General features: G+C 50.0%; 1 protein-coding gene across 3 annotated transcripts in view; it reads left to right on the forward strand.

Moving 5' to 3' along the window:
- Positions 1 to 17,172, forward strand: part of Znf618 (zinc finger protein 618) — a 182,201-nt gene that overhangs the window by 124,820 nt on the left and 40,209 nt on the right. For all 3 annotated transcript variants that reach the window (XM_075945576.1, XM_075945574.1, XM_075945575.1), the window contains exons 4-5: positions 12,821 to 12,898; positions 13,366 to 13,404. In XM_075945576.1, the coding sequence (XP_075801691.1) occupies positions 12,821 to 12,898; positions 13,366 to 13,404 (117 nt within the window). The remainder of the gene's footprint in view (positions 1 to 12,820; positions 12,899 to 13,365; positions 13,405 to 17,172) is intronic.

The raw sequence follows: 17,172 nt of genomic DNA on the forward strand, positions 1-17,172 counted from the left end.
CCAGAATTTTTCTATTCTGGTCACCCCACCGATACTTCCTGTCTGGTCACCCCCGCCCCATACTTCCAGCCTGGCTACTGGCCAATCAGTGTTTTATTAAACCAATACAGGGTACAAGACCATTGTCCCACAGTAGACCACAGCCCCCAAATCATGACATGGTGACTTATTATTAATTGTGAGTGCTCAGCCTTAGCTTATAGGCTTGTTTCTAGCTGGCTTTTTAGAAAGAAAAAACTTAGCCCATTTCTGTTCATCTGTGTGCTGCCCTGAGGTTGTTTACCTAATCTACATACTCTCTATGATGTTTTCCTGATTCCTCCATGGCTGGCTGACCAGCTGACTGGCTCCCCTTTTCCCTCTGTCTGCCAGCCTCACATGTCCCTCCTCTGCCTAGCTATCAACTGTTCAGCTTTTTATTACACCAATCGCAGCAACCCATCTGCACATAGTGTACAGATATCCCACAGCAGGTGATGTGATGTACCCTTTCAGTGCTTGCTTTTCTCCCTAGTCTAAGGACTAAGTCAGCGTGGTATGGACTGTGCAGGGATAAGAAAGAAAACCATCACCAGACATTCCCTTCTAGCTTGGGCTCCCCAAAACTCAAGTCTTGGATAACTTGGGTAATTTGCTCATGACCTTTTCTTAGCACACACCCCAAAGATGACCTCAAAGCAAGCCACTATTTGGAAAGCTGTGCCACAAAAGACCATGTGGCCCCTCTCCTCTCCCCAAGGCAGGTTTTCCTTCTTGTGTGGTTTGTGCAGAGGGCTGGGCTCAGAGAAAGCTATCCTGATCTTGTCACCAACCAAGAAAGTCATGGAAAGAACCCAGTGATTGTCTGTGCTATGGGGGGAAACAAACTAATCTCTTGCTGGCAGTGATTTTCCCTGAAGCCCCAGCCCTGTCAAGTGTTGAGGGTCTTGAAGAGTTGACTGTTGGAGTCTGTGCTGGGGTTATGTGTGGAGTGGGACTGTGCACGCTGCCATGTGAGCTGACCCAGTCATTTTTAGGGAGGCGAGTCTTGTGGAAAGCAGCAGAGTCCATAGCCACACAGCACAGTGGTAGCATGTTGCTCCTGTTTCAGAGAGCCGACTCCCGATAGTGTCTGCCTTGCCCCTGCTTGTGAGCATAAGTGAGAGGGTGAGAGGGTGAGAGGGAGTTTTAATGTGTATGCCTCCTGTGCCTGTTGTCTGAGTGTGCTGAGTTCATGCTCTTGACACACTTGGCGGTGAGCATGTGCTTTGCTCGTTCAGCACATTCAGAAACAGGCTCTGTGCATGAATATAATAGTGTCCCTGTCCAGTCACACAGCTCTGGGCATTTGGGCCCAGATGATTTTTCCTCCCTTGGAGGAACCAGAGTCATGGCCTTATGGATGGCATTGTCTGGGAGAATCCTGCTGCAGGTGTTGGTACCCAGAAAGCTGGCTATTGCCTGGAGAGGGCCTGTGCTGAGAAGGGCATGTCTTACTCTTAGCATGTCAGTGCAGGTATAGCTGGCATGGGATTTGTGGGCCAGACCCAAGGTACATTTTTTAGCAAGAGCAGAGATGATATTGAGGCTGACAGTGTCGTTATATAAAACCAGAAGTGGCCGGGCGGTGGTGGTGCATGCCTTTAATCCCAGCACTTGGGAGGCACAGGCAGGCTGATCTCTGTGAGTTCGAGACCAGCCTGGTCTACAATAGCTAGTTTCAGGACAGGCCCCAAAACCACAGAGAAACCCTGTCTCGAAAAACCATAAAAAAAAAAAAAACAGAAGTGAATGGATGAGTTCACGGATGCCTTGCTCCTCTGACAAGCTATAGGCACAGCTCTGCCCTGTAGCCTGGGGAGGAGCTAGAACACGATGTTTCAGCTCCTTTATGAAGGATGGCATACACTAAGGACCCCTGGACACTGTCCATCGGTAGGCTTCCTGTTCACAGTGACGGAGCTAGTGAACAGTCTTGCCTCCTCTGGACTCTGATTCTTGTGAAGTCTGAACCAACCAGGTCGTTTCCAGGTGTTAACCAGCATGGGGAAGCCAAGGACTGTGAGTTCTGGAGAAGCAACAAGTGCCTGTAGGGGATGGGGAGCAGGGTGACGAAGGCTACATACCTACCACCTACAGTATTTCAGGACACTAAACATACACATGCCAGGAGGCCTAGCCAGGGTGGAGTAGCCACCAGGAAGTCATTTGTGACAGAAATTGTTTGGTAACCAAATATAACCTGTGAGGGAATGGGTTTCTGGTCCTGGAGGTGGGCAGACAGAGAGGAAGGATGGCAGCCAGCAGCTATAAGGAAGGAATTAAGGGCCAAATGGAAAGTAGATTCTGCAGGGAGGTTTCCTAGGCAGTGAATAGGTGTGTCCAAGGAGGAAGTACAGTTTACACACACACACACACACACACACACACACACACACACACACACAGAGAGAGAGAGAGAGAGAGAGAGAGAGAGAGAGAGAGAGAGAGAGAGAGAGAGCCATCATCCTGGGAAGGAGAGTGGAGGAGGAAGAGGGAACTCCCCAGTCAGTAGGAAGCCACAGGGCTGTGGCTCTGGATGGAGTGACGAGTTCCACGGCTACTCAGACATAGCCACGTGGGCTTCGGTCCTTGACAAGTCTAGGAGGCGAAGGTGCCAGGTTCTACTTGGTAGTGCCGGCTGATAGTGAGTTTCCTATTTCAATAGGCTGTTGGCAGGTCTTGGTTCCTGAGCCTGCCAGAACCAACACTGGAAGGAGGAGTCCTGGCTGCCCTCCAGGCCCAACTGGGGCAAACTGGGAAGGGGTCTAGGTGGAGAATCCCTATTGGAAAGTCAGAGACCTGGGGTCTTCCCTGCTGTGTTTGAAATGCTCAGTGGGTTACAGCTGCAGGGCTCTCAGGACAAGAGGGAAGCCATAGTTCTGAAAGTATCTTTAAAGGTGAACTAGCACACAAGATAGGTCCCGGCGTCAGCTGATGCCTCCAGGATGGCCGCAGTAACGAGAGGAACCCCGAGACCAGTGCATCGGACATCTATTCAGTGCCTACTAAAATACTGTCTCTCATTTGTCACCAGTTGCAAAGATTATAATTCCTGGAATATTGTATTGCTTTTTAAAGGTGGAATTGTGGAAGTAATCACAATGGCACTGCTGTTTAGGGCCCACTGTTTTCGCTGCAGAAAGCATGTGAACAGGCTCCTCTTCAGCAGACAGAATTTTATGTCTTCGTTTTTTTCTCCTTGAACTCCTGTGTCTAGCCCACCCCCCCACAGGGTTTCATCCTAATGTAATACATTTTCTATGCTTGAAAGTCCTTTATTGATCACTGTTTCACAGTCATCTGCACAACACGAGCTACATAAATTGAAATAGAAATTTCTGGAGGAAAAAAATTTCCTGAGATCATAAAGCTCTCCATTTTAAAAACGTTTTAATTTTTCTCTCAGATTGAGTTGTGATTAGTATGCAAATTGTCAAAAACAAATTTAGATAAATAGTAAGTGTAAAAATAAAAAGTTATCAAAAGTACACTTCTCAATAAAATGGATAAGGCTTTCTTTCTCTCTCAATTGGCTCATGTATTTGTGAATTAATATTTCTTAGTGCTAGAATGAGACAGGACTTGGCCTTCACTTCATGCTGATCTTCCATGTTTGTAGGGAAGGTGCTCGGAGGGGTGGGTCACGTGAACAGGGAGCTGGAGACCCTGGGGTCTGCTTCATGGTGTCTCCTAATTCTTTGAACTCTTTCCAAGATGTATGCCAAAAACCACAACCACATGAGGGGTCTGTCTTCAGACAGTGTTTTTAATGGCCTCTTCATTTACAGTGCTCTCTCTCTCTCTCTCTCTCTCTCTCTCTCTCTCTGTCTGTCTGTCTGTCTGTCTGTCTGTCTCTCTCTCTCTCTCTCTCTCTCTCTCTCTCTCTCTGTGTGTGTGTGTGTGTGTGTGTGTGTGTGTGTGTGTGTGTGTGTGTGTAAGAATATGAGTATGGAAGCCAGGAGTCACACTTGGGGTGTCTTTCTTACTCTCTGTCTTTCTGGGTCTCTTGCAGAATCTGGACCCTTCTGTCTTAGCCATGTCTAGCAGTAGGGTCACAGCTGTGCAGGCAGCTGTACAGTGCCACACCTGGCATTTGTGTAAGTGCTGGGGTTCCAAACTCAGGTCCTCATGCGTGTCCGGCAGGCACTTCACCAACTGAGCCATTTCTGCAGTCCCTCTGTCTTCATTCAGAGTGGAAGTGGAGAATTGGAAGTCCCTGAATGAAGAGCGGGATCTGTCCCCAGGCTTTAGATCCAGTCGCTTCTTTGTGCTCAGGACTTCAGTGTTATCCCGCTCCAGGGAAGCTCTGGCCCTGTGAAAGTGTACGGTACCTTGGTGGTTGGGAGAAGCTGGAGAAGAGAACAACAGAGGAGACAGTGCACAGCGCTTCCACCTGTCTGATTCATTGGGCTTATGGGGAGAGTGCTTTGACGTTGGCAGCAGGGAAACAGTTTTCCTAAAGTCACTGTCCTCCAGTGCCCCTTTTAGAAGACCCTGCTCCAGAGGGCGTTCAGCTTGAGGCTAAAACCTTGAGAGCCGTAGGAAGCCTGCTTGTCATAACTTCCCACATCCACACCCTGTCTTCATCAAGTTCTGGAACCAGCTGCTATAGTTTCTGGGAACTGAGGGGGATAGATGTCCATGAGCCTTGTGTCTGGGATCATCCATTCCTCCCCTTTGCATGTCTATCATTTTATATTTTGTGTTGAAGGGAATGGGGCCCCTGTTCCATCCTGCCCGGCTAGCTTACACCCGAAATAATCACACAGAAACTGTATTAATTAAATTACTGCCTGGCCCTTTATCTCTAGCCTCTTATTGGCTAACTCTCACATCTTGATTCAACCCATTTTCTATTAATCTGTGTGTCACCACGAGGTTGTGGCTTACTGGGAAAGATTCAGCATGTCTGACCTGGCAGCTCCATGGCGGCTCTCTCTCTCTCTCTCTGCTTCCTTCCTCCCAGAATTCAGTTCTCTCTTCCTACCTACCTATGTTCTGCCCTATCAGGCCAAGCAGTTTCTTTTTTGATTAGCCAATGAAAGCAATACATAAACAGAAGAACCTCCTACACAATTTCCCCTTTTCTGTTTAAAAAGGAAAGGAAGGCTTTAACTTTAACATAGTAAAATTACATATAAAAAAACAGCTATCAAGCAAGAATTACAGTTACAATATTTATATCTATTTTATTTTTATCATAACAAAGGAAAACTATAACTATCCATTCTTCAACTCCATCAGAGACTCCAAAAGGATACAATATTACCTAAGTAAACAGGAAGTGCATTGTAAGCAACTTCCAAAATTCTAGAAATGACAGAGACATCTCGCTGCCTGGACAGGTTGCCCAAAGTTTTTCTGTAACATTGGGGCATCCATCTTCAGCATACAGACCCATAGTATCCAGCAGACATTTCCACGAAGCAGGAAATTTTAAAGATAGTTCAGACACTTTCTTCTGTGTCCTGCATAATGTCTCGCAGACTCTTTTATGAAACAGGAAGCCAGCCTTCATGTTCCAGAATGACGCCCACGTGGATACTGCATCCACAGAAAGCTTGGGAAAGAGTGGAGTAAAGCATGTTTTCTTGGTAGCAGCAATTTCTCGGGTCTGCTCTGCTTGCTAGAGGTAAGCAAACACTCTCATCTAAGAGAGGCTTCCTGGCTCAGCTTTAGCTGCAAAACCCTACAGCTCTTTAAAAGGTCCTGCTAAACACTTAACACTAAACACTTAAATGGTGTTGATGAAAAGCCGAATGCATGCTTTTTGGTTTTCAGCTGTAGCAGGAAAAAAGCTGCATCATTTTAAAACGCCGGCTTTCTGGGCCGTCCTGCCAGGGCAAACTCTGACTCTTTCAGGCAGGCGGTCCGACTATAGAGCATTTGCGTGTGGTTTGTGAGTGCACTGCTGCAGCCTGCCTGCTGGCAGAGACCTTGAAATTGAGTTGTGGCAATAAACGTGGCTACAGCCAGTACCTCCGCCATGAGGCTGAAATTGCAGAAAGCTAAGGAATGGGCTGGATCTAGCTGTCAAAGCCACCACTTTAATCCTACCCATATTGCTTGGTAAATTAAAGACTCATGTGGTCAGAAAAAGAGAGATATACAGTAAAAAGAGAATCAAAGACAAAGAAAATCTTTAAATGGTTTACAGTGTTTACAGTGTGTTAAATATATATGCAGGCTTAAAAAAAGGTTAAAGTCCTTAAAATATAAAAAGAAAGAGAGTAGCTGAGTGTGGTGGTACACACCTTTAATCCCAACACTTGGTAGGCAGAGATAGACGACCTCTGTGAGTTCAAGGTGTGGCACACGCCTTTAATTCCAATGCCTGGGAGGCAGAGGCAGACAGATCTCTGTGAGTTCAAGGTGTGCTAGGCACACCTTTAACCCCAGCACTTGAGAGGCAGAGACAGGCAGATCTCTGTGAGTCCAAGGACAGCCTAGTCTACAGAGGGAGTTTCAGCCAAAGATATACAGAGAACCTGTCTCAAAAAGTAAAAGTAAAAGAAATAGATGTTAAAATAAAGCCACGTAAAGATTAAAAATACACAGATAATCTTGATACTGTATGTTACTATGCTCTCTTTGAATTGTTTGAATGCTGAGGAAGGAGCAACAGTTGCTAAAAGATATTTGCTTATAAATGTTGTTGAGTTAATTCAAGATAGGTATTTTGAAAATACCTTGACTTCAAAATTGAAGTCAAAAGATATGTTACATTGGAAAAGAGGTTTTTCTTTTGTTTCCACAGGAAATGAGAGGCTGTGAATTCATTCTGAGTTAAGAAAAATCAGGTTTTATCAAGGAAGGCCACCTGAGAAATCTCCAGTAGGAACAGATAGCCCAGATGTCAGAGTTCTACATCCAGAACAGGTTCAAGACCGCTACCTGAAATGATCAAGACTCATGGGATACTCCAGTCAGGACTTGATTATAATTCTAAATTTTCTTTAGGTTCCCCCATAAGATTGTCAGCATCCCCAAACAGCAGGAAATCACCTGAATAACTACGCCCACATTCCCAACAAATGGACTATGGATATTTTCCTTTATTTAAAAAAAAAAGAGGGGCGGTGGTGGAGCACACCTTTAATCCCAGCACTCTGGAGGCAGAGGCAGGTGGATCTCTGTGAGTTCGAGACCAGCCTGGTCTACAAGAGCTAGTTCCAGGACAGGCTCCAAAACCACAGAGAAACCCTGTCTCGAAAAACCAAAAAAAAAAAAAAGAGGGGGAAATGGTGGGGGACAATTCTGTATTCTGTCAATTACATTTTAAATAAATGCTGATTGGCCGGTAGCCAGACGGGAATTAGAGGTGGGGAAAGGAGAACCGGGGTATTCTGGGAAGAAGGAAGCTCTCCTGCTAGTCCTGTCTCAACCACCTACGAAGCAAGATGTGACCTGCCCTGCTGAAAAAGGTACCGAGCCATGTGGCTAACATAGATAAGAACAGTGGGTTAATATAAGTTATAAGAGCTAATACAAAACCTGAGCTAGTGGGCCAGTCAGTTTATAACTTATGGAGACCTCTGTGTGATTTTCTTTGGGGTTAAACAGCTGCGGGAACCAGGCAGGACAGAAACCCCAACAAAGCAGGCCCTTCATCTTACAATTTTTCTAGGTGTCCAAACTTCCCTGGGGATGGCACCTGAGTGTTCACACTTGGAGTCAGGGGTCCTACCCACACGTCTGTCCTCAGAATACTGCCTCCTTTCCTGGTCCCCTTATACATCCCTCTTCCCCAGGACTCCAGGCAAAAGCCTCTGCCAGAGATGCAGCACAGTGCTAGGTGGGGGCTGCCAACAAGGATCTATTTGTGACCTGGGAGCCATCTTGCAGCAAAAGCAAGAGCAGGGGCAGGGAAAGATGGAACTGGGCAGGCAAGAGCAAGAGAATCCCTCCCAGATCTGAGAGTCCTGTAAGTGGTGTCAGATCTGGTGAGGACCATAGAATGTGTGGCCTCACCGCTGAGGAGTACATAGCTTGCTTGGCATCCAGAAAGAGGCCTTGCTTTGCTAGTGCAGGGCTAGCTCTGGAATCCCGGAGACTGGCTTTGAGCATTTATCCTCACCAGCCCCAGAGTCCCAGGCCTGGGCACCTCCAGGACCAGTGATGCAGAGGACTGGAAAGGTGGTGGGAAGGGAAGCAAGGGAACTGCTCATAGGCACTACCCTGAGGATATCCCCTGTGAAGCTGATGGGGTGACACCCAGTTTGGTGGAGCTGAGCAACCTTGGGTCAGAATGTGTCACACACGGGGGTCCTCCTTTCCCTCTGTTGAAAAATGGAGATAATAGCTGTCCCTCTCCCCTGGAGCTTTGAAGATGTGTTGAACTGATGGGAGAAGTCTCCCGACCTGGCATCTTGTACCCCTGTAGCCTGGATAGATTCCTGAGTGTGTGTGTCTCCATCTCTGCTCCCCCACCTGTGCAGGGTCAAAGGCCAGCCCCATTCCAAGATGTCTCAGGTGACAGCCACAGCAGTGTTTCCCAAGGGAGCCAGCAAAACAGGATGCATGCAGGACGGAGTCACGGGGGAAGGGGCACTGGTGGGAGTTGTTCTGAGCGGATTGTACCAGAGGCATTTCTCCAGTGCCCCAGCATCAGAAAGGGTCAGAGGTGGCCATGAGCAGTGGACAGAGCTCATAGTGGGCATGCCATGTGTCTCCTTTAAGGATCAGTTTCCTGGAAATGTTTTATTTGATGGGGTATGGTTATGTCCATGTGCAAATGAGAATTCCAAGAAAACAAAGCCTCAAGGGGATTGGCTTATCAGTTGCTTCTGCTCTCCAAGCTGCCCTGGAGAACACATGAGTGACCATGGTCAATGCTGGTGTTTGGCTTATTTTTTATATGTGTGTGCACATACATGTTTGGAAGGGTACACAAACTAGTGTGTGTGCATACACGCATGCACATGCGTAGAGGCCACAGGGCAACCTCAGTTGCTCAGGTGTCGTTCCTCAGGTACCACATCCCTCCTTTTGTTTGGATCCAATCAGGGTCTCTCGGTGACCCAGAACTCAGCAACTGTGATAAGCTGGCTGTCCAGCCAGCACCAGAGATCTGTTTGTCCTAACCGGTGTGTCTATGCAGCACTCCTGAGTGTGGACCACAGTCTTTACGTGGTTTGTGGGGACCACATCCAGACCCTGTGTTTGTAAGGCTAGTGCTCTGCCAGCTGAACTGTCTCCCCAGCCCTGCTTGTTTGTTTTGAGAAAGGTCTAGCTCTTTAGCTCAGGCTAACCTAAGATTCACTAGGTAGTGTAGCAAGCTAACCCTGAACCTGCCATCCTCCCAGCTCAGCTTCCTGGGATCTGGGATTATAGGCATTGCCACCTCACCCAGTGCCGGCAGAAGTGCTCAAGTGAAGCCGTTGCCACTTGGTCCTACCTATTCTTACTAACATCAGCTAGGGAGACCGAGGCCTTGCGAGCCTAGCTGCTGGCCACCCCTTTCCCAGCTGGCCTTGACCCTAAACTCAAGCATAAGGCATTCTCCAACGTTAAGGGCTCTTTCTGATTTCTTATGTAATTCAGATGGAAAAGCTCCAGAAGGCAGCCCCCACGGTGGATCTATTCGGAGCCGGTATTCAGGGACCTGGATTTTTGACCAAGCTTTGAGATGTGCATCTGGTACGTGATGGCTAACGGGTGTGGCCTGATTGGGTCAGCATGGAGAGTGGGCACAGTTGGCCATGGCTGCCAGCTGCATCCCCTAAGCAAACTCTGCTGGGATCTCAGGGCCTAAATGGCCACCCCACCTCCCCATCCGGCCATTTTGAGTAAATCTTGAGTCTACCCTCAGGGCTCACAGGACACCTGGAAATCTGGTGGTCTAGACTCTCTGGACCATTTCAGCAAGACTTCTATGAGTCACTGACAGTCACAGGAGAAGAAGGGTCCCACAGCTATCTGTGTTAGGTACCTCAGTCCTTCCCGGCAGGGCTTCCCAGCCTGCTGCAGCTTTGTGTCCACCAGCACAGGGCATATGTTGAGCACTTTCTCTGTTGTCTGTGAGCCTTCTCCTCCTGTGCATTCTAGAACTTTGATTCTGAAGAAAACGCTTGAAATGCTGGTGGTAGCCGCAGTTCTCGCTTCCTGAGTGCCTGCTGTACCAGGCCATATACTAAGGACAGAGTTACACCGCTTCTCACAGAGAGGAATCCTGGGGCTTTTCCTGACTCCTCTCAGGGAGTTCAGGTTTAGACCTGGGTTGGTTGCCCTGACTGCTCAGTGAGGCCACTACTCTCGTGGGCTTCTCATTTCTCTGTCCATTTAACACCTTCTGCCCACAGGAAACTTGGAGCCCTGAGACTGAGGGCAACTGGAGGGTGAGCTTGGAAGTCCCTCCGGCCAGCGTGTGGAGCTCATCTATACCCTGCCAGGGCTATGGAGTTGGTCAGAGGCCTCACACAGGCAGCATGAATCCCCAGCTTTCCACAGACAGAAGATGGCTTGCCTTAAAGCCCCTGGTTAGAAATAGTATTGACTCTGTAGACATCCTCCTCACTCCAGCTGGGCCAGGGTCCCACCTTGAGCCTCCAGGTCCTCCTCTGGCTGTCACGACACCATCACCAAGTTATCCCCAGGCCTGCTGACCTATCTGCCCCCCATTAGATGGAGCGCGAGGACCACATCTATTTCACTGCTGAGCCTCAGTGCCTGGCCATCGCAAATGCTCAATAAGTCCTTGGTTGGTGGAAAGAAACTGGCAGAAACTGTTAGAGTGGGTGGAGGTGCCAAGAAGAAAGTCCAGAAGTTATCGGTTGGTGATTGATGTGCACAGTAGCAAGCCGCCATAAAGTACTGCGTGCTTGCTGTGTGCAGGCTACAGGGCTGAATGCAAAGAAATAGGTGTGCTCTATTGCTGTGTTTGTGTCTTTCCCAGTATGCCAGGGGTGATGTATATGCAAAGCCCTAAAAGGCAAACTGCTCGGTGCTGTGTGGCATTAGGATGGCAGTGGTCCTGAAGTACTCACAGAACACAGACAGAACCCTGCCTCTTAGAGCAGTGCTTCTCACCTTTCTAGTGCTGTGTGGCATTGGGATGGCGGTGGTCCTGAAGTACTCACAGAACACAGACAGAACCCTGCCTCTTAGAGCAGTGCTTCTCACCTTTCTAGTGCTGTGTGGCATTGGGATGGCGGTGGTCCTGAAGTACTCACAGAACACAGACAGAACCCTGCCTCTTAGAGCAGTGCTTCTCACCTTTCTAGTGCTGCAGCCCCGTAATTCCTCGTGTTGTGGTGACCCCAACTATAAAATTTTTGTTGCTACTTCATAACTGCAATTTTATGACTTTTATGAGTCATAATGCAAATATCTGTGTTTTCCAGTGGTCTTAGGTGACCCCCTAAGAGGGGGTCATTTGACTCCCCAAAGGGGTCTCAACCCACAGGTTCAGAACCGCTGCCTGTCCTAGTACTTCTCCTGTGCCCATGGCTTGTGTGCTGTCTGTGCGCCTTGCTCTCGCTGTGAGAGGCAGGAGCCACAGTCCTGTTGGCACGGGAGGAATCCAAGCCACAGACGGGAAAGGGAGTTCTGGTGGAGGGGTGGGCTTGGCTATGGACTCTCCCAGGGTGTCCGACTGATGAGTCTCAACTTCTCGGCACAGAAGAGGGAGTGGCCGTTAGCAATCGCGGTCACTCCCATGCACCTGCAGGGAATATGGTTCTTCTGTATTCAGTCTTCCTGTTGACGCCCTTGCCTTCTCCAGAGAAGAAACTTAGGCACAGCTCGTGCACGGCAGAGCTGAGCTCCTTCTCTGGACCTGCACTGAAGGAGTGGTGTGTCCCACCTTGACTGCTGGGTGCGAGATGTTCCTGAGAAGGCACATGCCTAGGCCCCCAGCCCCAGCAGCTTGAGTGTGACCTCTTCAACATGCTTCCTGATGTTGCTGTTCTAGAAGGTGGAAGCTGTGCCCAGGTAGGCCCAGGTCTGTAGGAGGGCTCTGCCCATCGGAGATGGGCAGGCTCTTTACCTGGGGTTCCTACCAGGTTAGGTCCTGTTGGCTGTGTCCAGTCTCGCTTCCATGGATTTTGTCCCAGGCTCTACATGGTGGGTCATTTTTGGGTTCCTTTGAGGATCAACCTTTTTAGTTCTCTGTACCTGGGAAAAGGCCCAAGCAACAGAAGTCTCTCTCTCTCTCTCTCTCTCTCTCTCTCTCTCTCTCTCTCTCTCTCTCTCTCTCTCTGTGTGTGTGTGTGTGTGTGTGTGTGTGTGTGTGTGTGTGTGTGTGTGTGTGTGTTGGTTGTGGGGTGTTCTTTGTGTCTGAGTACCATGGCTCCTCAGCAGATATGAACTGCTATGTTTGGTGAGCTTGTCTCTCGTGGGACTGGATACTTACTAGGGGGAGTGAAGAACCAGAGGGAAGTGCGCAGACCACAGCCTACTGTGTCTGGAGAAATTACCAAGGTCAGATGCTGTTAGGTGCATAATGGGGACCTAAAGCCCTGTGACCTGGTGTGAGGCCTGTAGTCTTCCTCTCTGTCCCGCGCTGGGAACAGATCAGCCTGGAATTAAGGAACGGCATCTTCTTAGTATGGTAACCCATCACAGAGCGCCCTAGGGCCCTCTCTTTCCTCTCAATGTGTGAGTGCAGGATCTGGAAGCCGGAGAACAGAGGTGGTTGCAGGTAGGTGTGAAGCTGAGCTCCGTGAACCCCAACTCAATGCCTTCTCTATTGGTCCTCATTGCTCCTTTGTCTGCCAAGGGACCCTCCCTGCCCAGTGACATTTGGTCCTGGGCCTCATGGTGGCAAGGTGGTTTACCGGCCCTCCCCGCTCTTTTCCAGGGTCCTATGAATGCGGCATCTGCGGCAAGAAGTACAAGTACTACAACTGCTTCCAGACCCACGTGCGGGCGCACCGAGGTGAGGCCCCATGTGCTGATGGCCCTAGAAATCAACTATAGGAGGGGGGCATGGAGGAAGGGAGAAGCCTTCTGGAGATGGGAGAAATAGTGTGTGTGTGTGGGGGGGGGATCAGGCCCTAGTTTCGGCCTTGAGGGCTCTGGGGATGCTCAGTAGGAGTGTCACCTGCCCCTCCCCCATAGGCCATGTGCTCACATCATCTCATGTTCCTCTTGACAACTCAAGAGAGGAGCCAGCAGCTGAAATTCTGGGGACAAAGGAGCTGGCACGTGCCCCTCCTGAGCCAGGTGGCTGGGAAGAGACGCCCAGGTTCAGGCCGAGGTGACCCTGTCCCTCATAGGATCCAGGCGTGGGCAGCACTTCTGGACTCCCTCCAGCTGTCCCACTCAGTCTCACCCTCAGCACGGTGCTGCCCCGCCGTCACCTCTGCCAATTGGCTACCTCCTTTCTCTCTCTTTTTCCTGCAGATACCGAAGCCACCTCAGGGGAGGGCGCCTCCCAGAGCAGTGAGTACTTTTCCTACCTCCCGGGTGGGTGGGGGCCAAACACTGGGCCTGGAAAGGAGCTGTTCCTCCCTCCCAGAACAGCCTTTAGTAGCCTTTGAGAAACAGGTTGCCAGGCCTTGGGGCCAGAGGGGCCTTACGAAGTCAGAGCAGGCCTCCTCAAAGGTTCCATAGCTTGCACATTCTGAGGAGGGTTCTCTTGAAAAAGGGTTCTCTGGCCAAGTAACCTTGGGAAACCTTGAGTTGTGTTCATGTGGGCATAGCTGACATCTTTGTTATGGGTGTCCTATGCCACCTTGAATATCTCCAAGAGGAACCAACCTTCCCTGTGCTTTGGATCCTGTTCATGGGCCTGGGGTTCTTAGCCTGTGCTGGGAAAGTTTTCTTGGAGGACCCTCAGCCTTGGGCACAGTTGGTTCCACATGCTGGGCCCTGTGATACTTTCTCACAAGTCCTGCTTGCCCTCCCTCCAACTCAAGCCCCATGGGATGATACACTCTGCCCTCCCACCGTCCCTCCCACCCCTGTGCACAACATGAGCCTCAAACGTTCTACCCTTGGTGATTTTCTCATGGGGCACGTGTCTAGGCCCATCTCCATCAGAAGATATGAACTAGGTTGTTCTTAGTGCGTTCTTCCTGGCAGCTCTAATGCAGAGGCCCCCAGATGCCTAGCCTTGGGAGGGGCTAAGTAAGTGCGCTCACATAAAGGGCCGCATATAGAAATGAGGGATGAGTGAGGTCTAGCCACCCACGCCGTGGAGGGAATCATCTCCTACGACTGTCAGAAAGCATAGGCATAGGGAAAGGGGTGCTGATGGAAGTCAGGAGATTAGGCCCCCTTGAAAGGGTCTGCCTTCTGCTTCTCGAGCCAAGGGTTCCGTTCCTCAGGACTTTGTGGGTGGAACATGATCAAGAATTGTTTGCTATAGAGGAGCACATGGTGAGGAGGCTGTGCCAGGGTCGTGGCGTCTCTATCGTCAGCCCTTCACTTGTAGTGGGGACTCCAAGGGGATACCGTGAGGCTGCATTCTACCAGTAAAGTTGGCGGTGGGGTCTGGCCTGGTGACCCAGTATGTCCCCTTGTTGCTTGTGTCTGTTGCACCACTGCACTTAAAGATAACAAATGTCACTCAAAAACAAAAGAGGTTAGGGTTGAGCTGAAGAAGGGCCCTACTTGAGGCTAAGCCTCGAGAATGTCCTTCTTGAGCTACCCACTCTGGGAAGGTAAGCAAAGTTGAAATGGTCTGCTGTGTTCAGCTAGCTGGGAGGCACAGCAGCTGCCTCTCCCCGGCCCAGCCCTGACTGTCTGCTTCACTAGGTGTCCCCTTCTTCTCTTGACCCCGTGGTCAGCCTGTGGTCAGCCACACATTTAACCACCTTCCCTACTTATCCTTTCTTCCTTGGCCTCCCTGGGCGCCTTCATTTTTCCAGGCCATTTTTCCCATGGCCAGGATGCTGTCATCTTGGTTGTATGTCCCACCCTTGGTCCAGTCAGCAGCAGTGCTCTGTGTCTAGTGAGGTGCTGCATCAGCCTTGACACAGAGCTGTAGAGCATTGGGACTGGAAGGTTCCTGTGGAAAATGCCAACTCCACCCTGCCGCTTTGCACACGAAGACCCTGAGTCCCAGGTGTGGAAGTCATGTAGTTTGTTAGCTGTACGGCCAAATCAGGATAACATTTAGCAGGGAGATAATCCCGTCACATACAGACAGAGAGACACACCTGCCCACGCATCCATCTTTCAGTATCAGATCAAAGACCAAGTCAGTCCCTGCAGTACACTCCCCGAGCTCCATCTCCGTCTCCTAGGTCTTTGGGAAACCCTGCCATGTGATATTTACCCTGTTAGTTGGGGTGGTAACCATTGTGTTCTGTCTTAGTTAGGATTTCTATTGCTGTGATGAACATCATGACCAAAAGCATCCTGGGGAGGAAAGGGTTTACTTGCCTTACACTTCCTCATCACTGTTCATCACTGAAGGAAGTCAGGACAGGAACTGAAATGGCAGGAACCTGAACATGGAGGCAGGAGCTGATGCAGAGGCCATGGAGGGGAGCTGCTCAGTGGTTTGCTTCTCATGACTTGCTCAGCCTGCTTTCTTATAGAACCCAGAACCACCAGCCCAGGGACAGTGTCTCTTAAAATGGGTTGGGCCCTTTGCTATCAATCACTAATTAAGAAAATGCCCTACAGCTGGATCTTTTTTCTTTCTTCATTACAAGGAGCTGCTATTCCCATCTCACAGAGGCATTAGGGAGTGTGTCCCAATTCAGTCACATTTTTATCAATAGTAGAGTGGAGTTTGGGCTTAGGTGTCTCACTCCAGAATCTACCTCCCGTAGCAGGTCCATGGTGGCATTCCTGAGATACCAGGCTCTCTTGTGAGAACTGTTTCATTGGCAGACGCTTTTGGGAATAACACTCTTCCTGTTAAACTCCTCCATTAAAGTTCCAGAACATGAGGAGACAGTGCAGATTCAGCAGGGCAGATGGGGGTGATTTTCAGTCTCAGAAAGCTGGGGGGGGGCGTCTGTGTTTTATTGGAGCTGGAAATGTGGCCTGTGGGAAGAGGAATGGGCCTGGGGACAGGAGAGGCAGTGGCCAGAGATACATGAGAGCCAAGTGAGCAGCATCCTCAGAGGGCAGACAGCTCTGGACAACAGGATGAAACCTCATCTGGGTTAGCTCCAGTAGCTTTCCCTGCTGCCATCCAGAGAAGATGGTGGAACTGCGGGAGAAGCTGAGGGTTATGGGCTAGGTGGTCCGGAGTGAAAGGAAGGAGTCTCTCTGAGCTGCCTGGCTTGCCATGGGAAAGGGGGTGATGCTAAAGTAGAAGCCGAAGAAAGGACCCGGAACCACCTGATCCGTGCCCCCTACTTCAAAATTTAGATAGGGAAAATGAGGGGGCAGAGACCACACCTCTCACCCCCCCTCCCAGCTCTCCTTTGAAAGACCCTGGTACTCACACCCTGTGAATGTCTACTACTTCCCAAACTGTGGCTCCTTAGTGACAGTTCATCTCTGCAGCCCTGGTGTCTGCTACGACACCTTTAGGTGCCACCAGTTCCAGGGATGAGCTGGGCAGAAGTGGGAAGAAGGGTGACTGATGTCCTCCATCCCGAGTCCAGCTGAGAAGGGAGTGGAAACCTTCTCCCCCTTTCTTCCACAGATGGAACAGCCTTGGCGTGGAGTATTTTTTTTACTCCTGTACTGGGTGCTGAGGAGCAGGGAATGGGGCCAGAACAAAGTGCCCCAGCATGGTTTATCTCAGCAAGGAAAGGCTGTGAACCCTGACTCGGCTCTGGCTAGAAGTTCAGTGAATATTGGTCCCTAGCTCTTTCTTCTCTCTGTGCAGCCCTGAGTAAACTGCCTTACCTCTGAGTCCTGGGGACCCAGGGAGATAGCATTGAGGGACCCTCCATAGAGCAACCAGAGGGACACATTTCACCAGGTCTGAGCCAGCCCAAATGCAGGAGAGTGTGCCCTGGAGGGAGAGGTATGGGTCTGGGTGCTACTAGCCTCGCTGTGGGAGGCCCAGGAAACAGGCAAACTTGGACCAATGTTAATGACTCAAAGCAGCCCACCCTGCTTTCTCCCCGTTTCTATGGCTGGGAATTTCTATGGTGTGGCTTTTCGGGGTCCTCTGGCATAGAGATTCCCACAGGACCTCAGGCAGATTTGATCAGAGCTGTGACCTCATCCCGGGGCTCAACTGGTAGGGCTTTCTTTTAGGTTTACTAGAGAAAGTGTGGCTTGCAGGGCTCTGGA

The sequence above is a fragment of the Microtus pennsylvanicus genome, chromosome 13 (assembly GCF_037038515.1).
Source record: "Microtus pennsylvanicus isolate mMicPen1 chromosome 13, mMicPen1.hap1, whole genome shotgun sequence".
Lineage (NCBI taxonomy): Eukaryota > Metazoa > Chordata > Mammalia > Rodentia > Cricetidae > Microtus > Microtus pennsylvanicus.